The sequence below is a fragment of the Opisthocomus hoazin genome, chromosome 24 (genome assembly GCF_030867145.1).
Source record: "Opisthocomus hoazin isolate bOpiHoa1 chromosome 24, bOpiHoa1.hap1, whole genome shotgun sequence".
Classification (NCBI taxonomy): domain Eukaryota; kingdom Metazoa; phylum Chordata; class Aves; order Opisthocomiformes; family Opisthocomidae; genus Opisthocomus; species Opisthocomus hoazin.
Genome location: NC_134437.1, coordinates 4,788,321 through 4,800,686, shown reverse-complemented (window position 1 = coordinate 4,800,686; position 12,366 = coordinate 4,788,321). Strand labels below are relative to the sequence as shown.

The 12,366-nt window shown below is 47.2% G+C and overlaps 1 protein-coding gene across 8 annotated transcripts in view; it reads right to left on the bottom strand.

The window, feature by feature from the left end:
- The window catches only part of B3GAT1 (beta-1,3-glucuronyltransferase 1), a 123,826-nt gene that overhangs the window by 2,395 nt on the left and 109,065 nt on the right, over nt 1-12,366 (bottom strand). For all 8 annotated transcript variants that reach the window (XR_012766115.1, XR_012766116.1, XR_012766117.1 and 5 more), the window contains 3 exons: nt 10,839-11,135; nt 3,869-3,986; nt 61-2,629 (listed from right to left, as the gene is read on the bottom strand). Coding sequence is in view for 5 of the 8 variants with exons in the window: in XM_075442356.1 (XP_075298471.1) it covers nt 3,900-3,986; nt 10,839-11,135 (384 nt within the window). In the remaining 3 variants the exon portion in view is untranslated. Of the gene's footprint in view, nt 1-60; nt 2,630-3,868; nt 3,987-10,838; nt 11,136-12,366 lie in introns of those variants that run through there.

Here is a 12,366-nt window from a genome sequence, read left to right as displayed (position 1 = left end):
TTTGTCCCTCAAAACAGAAACACAGGATTTAGGAAAACATGATGTGTTTGTTTAACTCACCAGCTCCGCAGTCACTGAGGAGCTGCCATCTCTTTAGGGAGAGGAAGAGATCAAATTCAAGCTGCAAATCTGTTCAGAGTCTCCGAGAAGTCGCTCAGCCCCTGCTTTCTGTTCCAATAACCAGTGGATTCAGGCTAGGAGAGAAACACGAAACGTGCACTGTCTCTGATAATGGAGTTGCGGGGTATTCTGGCTCTTAGAAACCATAATTTTATTTAACAAATTTAAATACAGTTTGTTTAAAACTGAGAACAGACAGTGCAGCTGTAATACACTCCGTCGTGGCCAGAGCTGGTCTTACCGAACATGCGTATCTCTGCTCGTGAGGACCACAGTAGCCTCTGTGCAAGTTGGAAGGGCTCAGGCTTGTGTGACCGACTCTGAGGAGAGTGGAGCGTATATGCAGGGCTGTGTTCAGGACTCGATCCTTTGCATTTTTCTGAAAGCTATTTGCTTCCAGGGAGGGAAGGTTGCAACCCAGCAGGGACTAGAATTAAGATTAGTGAAACAAAGCATGCAGCTAGGAGAGCACATCAGTTGGAAACTATTTAAATTGTACGAAAACTTTGTAGTCCTTTAAAAATGTCTCTTTCCACTCTAGGGTTTGCAGACTGAAGTGAACTTGGGAGGCTAGTACAATAACAGAATAAATCTGCTGGAGTGCAGAGAGCTACTGTTTTAATACAAGATAACAATACCCGTTCCCACAGAGCAGCCAGCAGCCAGTAGCATCAAATGCTGTCTATCCAAGTATAACTTCAGCCAATGCACCCAAAGGAACTTTTTTGTAAAGACTACGTAGCAAGCCTTCTGTGACTGGGAACTGAAAGAATGCAATTTTTCCCCAGTGGTTTTGATATACAGTAGGAGAAAATAACTTACAAAAAAAGATTTCTTTTTAAATATTAGGAAGTACACAATGTCATTAGTCCAAGGGGAGACTTCTGCACTGTGAAACTAACAATCAAATCTATAGCACTTTAATAGTTCTGTGTGTTAGGGTTAAAAATAACCAAGTCTATTTCCAGGATTACATTTTTTCCTCAATTCAAAGGTAAAATTGTGCTTCAAACCTTTTTGAAAGAATTGGGACAGTGGCAGTTGATCAAAGGTTTGACAACAACTATGAAGGGGGAGGTGAGGTTTGGGTTTTTTGAGGGCTGGAGGTAGGGAGAAGGGGTATGTTGTACCTTACTTTCTTCCTCAGCAAGTTTGTCAATCTCAAATACACAGTCAACCAGGGTAGTAGCACCCAGGTTCCTCTTCTGCATTGCTCAGTCCTGTGTCTCTCACTGAGAAATAAAATACAGTTTCATCAGAGAACACCTCTTCATCAATTCACCAGGTCCTTTGATGTTCCAGACCAGGGAAGAGGCTGCTAATGTTCTACACAGATAGTTTTTTGACCTATCTCCAGCCAGTTGCTGAAGAAACAGAGCACTAAGCACAGGATCCCCTTTACAAGGGTGCTGCTCTGTCCGTCGGAAGTTAACTCTCCAACTGCTCCAAGCGTGGCTTTTCACGCCAGTAGCTTTGCAGTAGTATGGCATGACCCTGAAAAAGGGGCTAGGGCTGAAGGATACATTCCAGCAGAATGGTAAATGCACTAAAGTCGGTTTTTATCATTCAATCCCTAGTTTTAAGCAGTTAACTTGATTTTTTAAGAGTGGAAATTTGGCTTTATGTAGGAGCACCCTTCAGAGAATCCTACACCTAATGCTCACGTGAACCATCTCAGAGCTAAAGAGAACCAAGATCCGAGCCTGGATGAAGCATCACTGTATATGGCCACAACAATCTCATTAAAACCCACTTCCAGTTATTGTAGCGTGGATGAATAGAGAACCACATGCTGTAAACATAACTCCATCCAGGAACACAGAGGTATGTCAGAGTGCCTTCCAAACCATAAAACTAACAAAGGGAAAGGAGAGGGAATACAAAGAGGACAGATATATTTAATGGGTTTGTTCTAACCTGCCTTGCTTCTCACTCTCCCCCAAAACCTTCCTGTCTTGTGCAGCGTAATAAACACTGATTTAAGTAGGTTTAAAATTAAGGGCTAAGGCGCCATCTCAGAAGGCAGCTGTCCCCTCCATGAACAGAGAGCTGCTTAGGCTGTTGTACACATAGCCACAAGGTACGTGTGTCTCAGCAAAAACAAGTCATCAGGGGCCAACACACTCCTGTGGGCATTCTCATCCTTGCTTTCAGGTCCTGTAAAACAGCCCTCTCAGTCTAGACTACCATTCCAGCTGGCCCGTGTCTTCAGCGCATCACGCCCTGCATGCACTTCTCCCGAACCGAGCATCTCGTGAGGCAGCCGGTCTTGTACTGAAGTTGATGTCAGTCCTGTATTTTTCTGTGCTTTTTCTCCACCTCCAGAGCGTCTGGTTCTGCTCAGAGTCCAGGAGGAAGGGCAGGGGAATCCGGGTAGTTTATGTATGCAGTGTTGCTTGTTTTCAGTCCGCTAAAACTCTTGGAAGTCAGCAGAGGTCCTGGCTACTGCATGTCTGGCTGGTTGTACGCTGTGGAGAGGAGCCTTGCAGGCTGCGCGTGAAGAAATCTTCTGCAACAGAGACACAACCAGCATGTATATTACCCTTCTGCCTCGCTGCAGTTAGCTGCCACCCCTTGGAACTATCCCAAAACCCATCTCGGATTGCAGATCTGAGAGTACTGCTGCTAGGCAACTGGGTGTTGGTGAAAAGCAGTTGTGACAGCGCTGAAGAGCTATGGCCTCTCTGCAAAGCCGCTATATATAGCGCAGCTAATATGCAGTGCAGGCTTTTCTCTGCTGTCTTGCCAACGGGCGGCAAAGGCAGGCCACTGCAGCAGGCAGGGCTCCATCCAGTTAGCCTGAGGGAATGTGCTATAAGAGAGCTCATTACGGTTGAAAATATACCAGTCTACCCCTTTCCTTTGCTGCTTTTACTTCTCTGTATTCGAGAGGAAAACAGAACAAGCAGCAATGTACTCTCCCTTCCAGGCCTGGTTTTACACTCCAATTAAGGGGAGTTGTGCATTTATTTTTTTCCCCATAATGATGAAGAGTGGCAACATGATCTGGGTGCAGATAAAAGCAAACAGCCCATCCTTCATGCTACCAAACCAGCTGCAGAGTGCACTCGGTAAATACAGAAGACCAAATGCACCAGGATGATCAGGTAATTACAGGTGAGAAGCCAGGGCATGAACAAATGAGCAAGAAGTCAGCCATTGATGTGCATATTCTTTCCTCCTTTCCACAGAAGAAGACACTACATGCTCACCTTAGGAAAACAAATAACTCCTGTGGGGTTTAATCCACACCCTCCCTTACTTGTCACTGACTTTGTGTGGTTTTGATGTTGACATAAATTAAAACTCTTCCCTCAGTGAAAGCTTCTGGCTGACTTAAAAATGCTTTCACTGATACTGCTTTAGCTTCCCTCAGGTGTGTGCAGGTGGATCAATCCACATCCTTCACCATTATGGTTTAGCTATATTAATACAGTTAATAAGGCAACCTTCTTGTTTAGACAAGGGTTTAGTTTTTTAACAATGTGACTTCTGCCAAAACTCTCACTCCTTTGATTTCTCTTCTTCCCTCCAACCTCTCACCAGGTACTTCCCCTTTAGCATCTTGTCTTAAAGATAAAAAAATGTTAACTAATGGTCTCAAGAAGTTTTGCTGTAAGGGAAGGTTAGAGATGTGAAAAATGGAAATTGAAAAGTACATTTGAAAGAGATCTTTTTCCTGTCATTGTCTGGTATTTTCCTTTTTTATTGTTGCTTCTCTTTACTGTTCAAAAATATGAGCTCTTACCTCGTGTTGGTCTCTGTTCAGCCATGCACAGTCAGATTTCCACGTTGGGATCTGTGAATCCTTTCTTCCCCTCATTCACCAGCACAGGCTTTTCTGTCCTCGTATGCCAGACTAAAATCTGAAGAAGCCAACAGAAGTCATTAGCTGCATCTCTTCACTGCACTAACAAATATTCTTGCACATTAAATCAATAGTACAATTTAACCATCTACCCTGGAACCTAATGATGCATTCACAGCTGAAAGGAGCTTTGCATAAAACCTCATTTAGGCAGGCCTACTGCTATCCAAAATGCGCAGTGCACAGAAATTACCCATTTTACAGTGTACTGTCTTGGGACATTAACCTGCTCCTTCCATGTAGTTATCAACCATCTTCCTCGGAAGCCTCGTCAACCTTTTCAGTGGTGTAAGGCAGTTCCTTCATAACCGGAGCATCACATGCATGTTTCCCCACAGACCAAGTTCCTTACTCTGGTTCTCGGTTATCATGTTACTACGTCCCTGGCCAGTGTGGAGTTATTTGCTAGGCTCAGAGTGGAAATGCAGATTCTCGCCACTTCAGGTCACATTGCGACTCGTGCCTTAGAGGGAAGAGGCAGTTATACAGAGTACCACCAGCTGCTCCAGTCATCGCTATTGCACTCGATTGTGTGAAATAGTAAAATGAATTTTTCAGTGCATCTCTGAAAATCCATTATTGGAGGGAAGACATCAGTCTGCTCCCTAACCTCACCAGCACTTGTTTTTCACTGTTAAATTCTTTCAAGACCCTAAAATGATATGAAAGTGACACTGATCTGAGACGTACTTACTGCTGCTCCAGTTCTCTGTTGCAACCCCTGCTGTCTCAGAGCTGCGAGATGCAGGAGCTAGTTATGGAACATTCCCTTCCTCCCACAGCCCTTCCATAACCCAGCAAGCATTAGCCTAGCATATCACCTCAAAAGCCTCATACACACTTCCTTCGACATGCTGGCCCCACGCTGCCACCAGCTATTCTGTACCAGGTACAATATGTTGCATCGCTTTAAAGCCCCTCTCCAACTTGCTTAGAACCAGAGCTTCTACTAAAAGCTTCCCTCAGTCTTAGCAGCCAAGTTTAATACAGATCTACATCTGTGGAGGAATACTAGAAAAAATGTAAATAGAAGAGGTGGTCTAACATTGTTGGTGGGGGGTAGTATTATAGGTAAATAGCTGCTACTGGCTGTGCTATACTGCTGGCACAGACGGTTCTGGAAGCTGTTTAAAATACTCTCCCCTCACTAGACTCAATTATACTTATTGCTTTGCTCCTAGAACCTGGATTACTAGGAGCAGCTTTATCCCTTCTGAGCTACAGTTTCCTGCTTCCCTTCACCTGTTCGCACTGATATTTCCTACCTTGCGGGGGTTTCCCTCTTGTTGCTATGACAATACTCTGCACACTTAATCCAAGTATCTGCAACCGTTTCATACCCAGTCCCTGCTTTTCTGAGAAACGGGGGCACATTCTGTTTCTAAAGGATGAACAAAGCACTTTTCAAACCCTTCTGGTTAAACAGGAGCACCCCCACCCTCCCAAGAAGCTGTTTGACCAAATTTGTCTCTGATGTGAGCAGTCACCTCCTGTGCGGGCCTTCAATCTCGCTAATACTCAGGCAGTAGAGACCAACTGCGGTCTGGAGTGGGTCCAGAAAACCATTTCATTGCTCCCCCGCAACCACTTCAGAGCCTGCTCATCAAAGTTAGCCTTTATTACAGTCCTGCTCACCCGCTGCAGCAACGCTGCTGCGATTACTGCGTTACTTTCCTATGAAAAGGCAAAACCAAACAGGTTTGTACAAGTGGCTCTTGGTGCTATGCAAGCATCAGTCCTGGGGTCCTCATCCGACAAACCGGACGTATAAACCTTAATGCAGTCCGGGTGCTAGAAAAATCTTGAAGCCAATTCTCCTCTCCAGCTGGAGCAGGTAAGAGCTCTTTCCGCTTCTGACAGACAAACGCTCGGCCCTGCTGATGGCCAAGGGCTGCACTCTGCCAGGAACGGGACTCACTTAAGCAGCTCTAACCGCATGCTCCACAAAGAGAAGACCACAACTCCCCATTAGTAGCTTTTCTTTAAACTGGATCCCATTTTTGCATTGTTAAAGCCAAGTGGCAAAAAAAAGACAGTTAAATTAACTAAAATGGACAAATTTTCAGAGTTTGCAGCTTGATACAGCAGCTTCTACCATTTTTCAAGCTGTGTTCTTTAACGTGGGAGGGAGATCACCATTTAGAACAGAAACACCTGCTTTTCCTCTCAGCCAATTGCCCGATTTTTTCCATAAGCAATGTATTTGTTTTATGCCTCAGGGGACCTCTGGCTTGTGCAAAAAGTACAGCTTGCAAGGGAATAAACAGCAAGGGGGACCAAGTATCTGACTTCCCCTGAACAGTGGTTTCATATAGGTCACCTGAGGGTGTCCCCTTTAAAAATCTCTACTACTACGAAACACTTCCAATCATTTACAGCCTTGCTATTCAGAATCACAGGACTCCAAACAGATCTAAGAGATTATAAAGATTCATCTCCATAGCAGATGTCTTCATTGTCTTCTAACAGGAAATGAAAAAGCAAGCAGGCGAGTTGACCTGCAGTTGGAGGGGGTCACAGTGTTTCAAGCACGCAGACCCTCCTTGGAGGCTTTCAATAACTGTTGTTTGAAATGGAGACTATACAATGTGAAGAAAAAGAGACACCAAGCTGAAACGACAGATTTGCTTCCTCCCAGCTTGTGCTAAACCAAATTCTGCAGGCTCTCTTAGGCATCGTGGAGGCCCTCTTCTCCCTAAAGTACATCCATTGGTACAACTGCTTCTCCCTATAACTCTTGCTTTTCTCATATGTTGAGAGAATTGTGGCCACTGCTATTAAATGAGCCAGAGCTCAAACAGTAATCTTCAACTGTGCAATTACACCAACTTCAAGATTTGTGCATTGTGATGGGTATTATAAGCAAAACATAAAAGACCACAAGAGAATAAAGGGTTACAGCAGTCTAATCTGAGCTATTGCAGCTGCAGCATGGATCTGAAGGTCCACCATGGAGCAGTGCAGGCAAACTACTCTGATGTAAATTACAGCTTTCAGCTGTGGTACAGGGGCTGGCCTTGGCACAGCAGTTCTGGTGACTAATCAGGACAAGACAAGGCCAGAAGAACCCTCCAAGTTCTGCGTATCTGTTGTAAAAATCAACAGCTCGAGCACTGGTGTGCGCGTGAAGCTTAACCAACAAAGTGCTGTCACATAGCAGCCAGGATACTGAACGCTGCTGCAAACCACCGGTCTCAAACGCAGAGGAAAAGAGAAGCCCAGTCTCAGGAGCAATCTAACCGAAAAGAGGACAGATCTGCTCTATCCACACCCTGCTGCTCAGCCCCTGAAAGGCAAGGAGAACAAAGAGCTGGTGAAGCCGATTCCCCTGCCTGCCGTATGTAGCACCACAGGACAAAATCCGGAGGAAGCCAAGTACTCCTTTTCAAGCCTTCTTGCCTTAGGCTGACATTTTCCCTCTCTCCTGCCCGTTGTGAGCCAGTTTTAGCTGTTTTAGATCTGTGACATCATGAAGCAGCTACTTCTGGTCTCCTTTTGCTGTGCCATTTCCTTGCTGCTGCTGGGCCGAAAGGCTTGCTCTCCTCCACACGCACAAGGGTTTATTCCCCTGCCGGAACCAGTTCCAAGGCCCACAGTGGCCACAGTGTTGGTGTGTGGCTCGGGCACTGCTGGGAGAGCTCTCTGCTCCCCGTTCTCTAGCCTGTGTCTGGTAGCAACTGATTACACTGACTGGCATTTAACCGTGCCCACGCGCACCCTGCATCTAAGCCTCAGAGACAGCCGTTCCCGGTCCAGCACAAAGCTGCCAGCCGACTCCCTTTCACAACATCTAGCTAAACACCGAGCTGCTAACCCGCAGGCTTAATCACACATCTGACTCAGCCAAGAGATAAGGAGAAAGGAGGAATGATTACTTTTAGCCACCACTTCAACCCAGTGCATTGCTACCGAGACCACCTGAGCGCACAAAAGCCTGCCTTACCCAAAGAAATGTAGGTACGCCTGTCTCCCTGGAGAAACACGCGGCTCCAGGAGCAGCGGGAACAAGAGACACCTCATTGCCAATGACCTTGCATTTTGTAGTCTGTCCTCTTGTGCCAGCCCACGCTGAGGCTTTTTCAATAGCTGGGGCCACTCAAAGTCTCTCTCCTTTAAGGGCTCCCTGGTCGAGTGCACTGCAGCTCGTTTCCTTGGGTGTTAATAGAAAATGGGGAGCAGAATATGTCCCAGTTACATCAACCTTACGGGAATACAGAATCTCAGACCTCTATCCTGCGTCAGTGGATTGAAGAGAGTACGGTTTGCTTCTGGGGTGTGCGTGGGGAAATGCAGCAGCAGGAGAACACAGAAATACACAGCACGCTGGCAAAGCCTTGTTTCCTTACAACTCCAGCATAAACCACCCCTTCCCTCCTGATAACGAGGGGTAACTCTCTCCTTGGCACTTACTACTGACTTCCTTAATTTTCTCCTTCATTTTGGGCAGTTCCCAAATCAAAGAAAATAAGCAAGGTTATATGTCTTTGGCCAAGGCTTCAGGTTTTTGCAGGAGTGCGCATTTGCGGGCTGAATTCTGATAAATATTACAAATACCGGCACGGCACACCGGGAAGGCAGCATTTCTGGAGAACAGATGCCTATGCTTATCTTACACACTTCTCTGATCCCTCCTTAATGACTGTATCTGAGCACATCATAATTTTTAATCTAAATCTCACTGCAAAGCACAAGTATGGTTATCCTTAACAGAAGCAAACCGTGACGACTGCTGGGAGCACGCTAGCACAATGAGAAAGAAGCCTGTGCTTTGATCTCATGGCAAGAGGACCCCAGACCATAGCCTACTTTTGTCCTTCTCTGCTGCTTGTCTGGACTCTCCTCCTCGTCAAACAGGTGAGCAAAACAGCAATTGGGAAATGGAGGCTGCTGGCATCAGCTAAAAGCAGAAAGGCAAAGCTCAGCCTGCAAAGCTGCGCTCAGAGTTTGCCAGGAGCAGACAGCATTCAGTTCACAACAAGGACCCTTGTAAGATCCCCACAGCCTAGTCAAAAAAAGAAATGCAGTCTGCTTCAAATCCTGGCCAGCAATTCCTGCTTCCTCTCCATCTCTGACCTGCAGCTCTTGTGTGACAGCACTGACACGGCAGCCTGTCTGACAGCACCATTTTTTTTCTCCTGCCTGGAAAGAACATTTTCCTTCCTCTCCTTCCTCCATGTGCTCCTCCACAACCGTCACTTCCTATCCCCAGCCTTTTAACACAGCTTCTTTCCAACAGTTATTTACAGCAGGGACAATACACCAAAGATTGCATAACTGGCCACGGAGTAAACACCCCTAATCTTCTGTACACCAGCCTCCAAGCAACCTGTGCATCTCCCTCAACCTGCTGCAAACACATTTTTTTCCAGCCAGTGCTTTCTTGTTAGCTAGTAGGGCACACAGTGCCTAAGAACAGAGGTCTAATTTTAATCCAATCTCTCTTCCCACCCTTGGGAGACCATCTGTGTTATTTATCCCAGCGCTGGACAGCCATAACCACAGACACATACACTTAAAAAATGAGGCACAGCAGGTATCAGATAATAAACAAAGCTCCTCTTCCTTATTCCTGGACTCCTTGCCTGAGCATTGCTGAACACTGAGAACCTTATTTCTTCTGCGGCTGGGCGCTGTGGAGCAGCACAGATGGAAAACAGAGAAAAGGGTATTATTCCTTCCAAAAAGGGATGGAGACCTGGGTCCAGCACTGGGCCTGTCAGCAGTAACAGCTTACTTGCAAAAACAGAATAAACCTCCTGGGATAATCAAGCACTAAAGACTCCCTAAATCTGATGGGGTGGTGCCAATAACAGACAAAGGCATGGGAGTGCTACACAGGGGTCTGTGATCTCAGAGGGAACCTCTCCACACCTGCAGAGCTCAGTGGACCCACTTGCAAAGCTTTCAGAAGCACCTGACAGCACCTCCATCGCTGATGTGCTGTGACTGATGCCTGTCACACCAACCAGCATTGTCTCATTGTCTCTCGCACACTCCCCTGTCGTCTCAGATAGATATCCATCTGCTGTCTCTCGTCTTAGACTGGGAAGTCTTTAGGGCAAGAACAGTCATTGTATTCTGAGTTTCTACGTTATTTAACACACAGGGGTCCTGCTTCGTGACCTGGTGGCTCCTAGGCAATGTGTACAGTCAAATAGTTAGCAGTCATTTGACAGCAGCAAAATCCCTCCCACAATGAAGCTTCCTGGAAGCCTCCTAGAACTCAGGGCACTATCCCAGGGATTAAAACATTTCTACATTATCTCTGACACAGAAAGATCCAGGTTGCTGTGGACAACTGCACCAATATTGCGTAGATGTCAAGAGGGAGAAGGCAACTTCGCAATAAGGCGGTGATTTTGCGAACAGTCTTTCCCTGCAGCCAGGAAACACCGTGGCTGGTACCCCTGGGTTACAGTTTCGATGGGTGCCAGACAGCCAAATCTCACGCGAGGCTTATCACAGGAGCACCTGCACTCTAAACCTCCCCTCAGGAACTCACGTAAAGCAACCGGCGTACATTTCACCTATGGAGCTCCCTGCTCCAGGGGATTAGCAAGGCCACAGATAAGCCCATCCTGAAAACAGTAAGAGTATTTTCTAGAGGTAATATGAGAAAGAGGAACAGTTACAGGGAAGAGAAGACTCCATGTTTCAAGGCCTATGATAACCTCTATCAGCCTGCAACCACAAAAGATAACTGCCCTCCACACGTTTTAATATGTAATAGCCCATCCCCAGCTCCCTTGCCACAGGGGTGTGTCCTCTTCCAACGCAGAGGACAGGTGACTGAATGGGCTTTCTCCCAGCTCTGGATCCTTACAACCCACCTACGAGGAAGAGACCGTACCTTAGTGCAATTGGCAGCTTTCGGCTCAAGGTCATTCAAGGTCACTAGTTCCCGGAGCAGGCTGCTCTCTTGGTAGCCTCCCTTCACTCCTCGCAGTTTGAAGTAAGCCTGAGATCGCTGGAGAATCAGTCTGAGGTTCACAGCAAACCCCGCCATGTCTATAGCAAAGGGCCGATGGGGGTCGAACACAGTTTTCCAGCCATAGACCTTCCCTGCAGCGTTCACTTTGGGCGACTCGTAGCGCAAGCCACCGACGAAGGCTACTGGCCACACTGACACCTTTCTGGTGCTGCGCATCTGGAGGCAAGGAAAGAGAAGGGTACGGTGGGTGCGCACAGAAGGATCGGCTGCGCGGGACTTCCAACACGCAAACCAGCCCCCCAGCAGAACGACTTCACCTTGCTCGCTGTCCTGCGGGAGACGAATGCCCCTGAGCTCCAGCGCAAATCCCAGAGCCAAGAGCCTGGGCTACATTCCCAGGAACCCTCTGTGGCTTGGACCAGACCACAGAGCTCGTTACTCACCCGTACAAGGGTGCACATCCTGGAGCTGGAGAAGCAAAGCGGTTTGGATTGCAGCAACTAACAACAGCAACAGTAATGGAGAGCCACGGAACCGAGCCTGAGTTCAGCACTAAAAACAAAGCTGCCAATAACAAACATAACTGAGATTTAAGAGTGTTTTTTTTGTCCAAAGGTCTTTAGAGCTGTGAGGCATCAGTCCTCCATATGGGCAGCTGGGGAAATCAAGACACTGAGGAGGGAAGCACCTTGTCCAAGGCCACCAGAAAATGCAGGAGTGGCATATCTAGGAAGAAAGGTGCTTTCTCTGAAAGCTAAGGAGTTTGAGCTGCAATCTCAGCCTACCAGCCACAATAAGGCTAAAAGCATCTTTAGAGTGAGGCACTGCAGCTGTAGCCCACGACCTCAGAGACAGCTGAGACGCGCAGAGTCTCCAGAAACTCCCAGCATGCAAGACAGTGCTTTGTAGCTGCTCCCGCTTCCCAGCGGAACAACGCTGGATGCCTCCACTCCCCGCAGAGTCAACAGAAATAGACAGGAGCCATCAGAGGACACTTCAGATGCTTGCACTTGCCAAGGGAGATGATTTGAATGCCAGTCTGCCCGCTCACCCCCAGCGCCCTGTCCTGCTCTGCTGGCAGGCTCAGCCTCGCGTTCTGCTCTCAGCCCAGTCTCTTAGATCAGGGATCTCCCAGAGCTAATCTCATCACTGCTAATTACTGCAAACGAGACCAGAAGAGCTCTGGCACTTGCCCTTCTGCATCATACACATGCTAACGGCAGCGCCTGTCCACAGGGAACAATAGTGCGTGTCTTCTGCATTTCACAGCACATTTCATTGGCTCCATGTGACCTTAACTGCAGCTACACATCAGAGAGGAGAAGCCTCTGCGAGCAAAGCACACGGGTGAACGAAGAAACCCTTCCTGCTTTATTAATGTGCGGTGTCTGTCTCGGGATGCTGCCAGAGCCAGCCTCAAAGGAGACTGTGGAAAAAAGAATTTGCT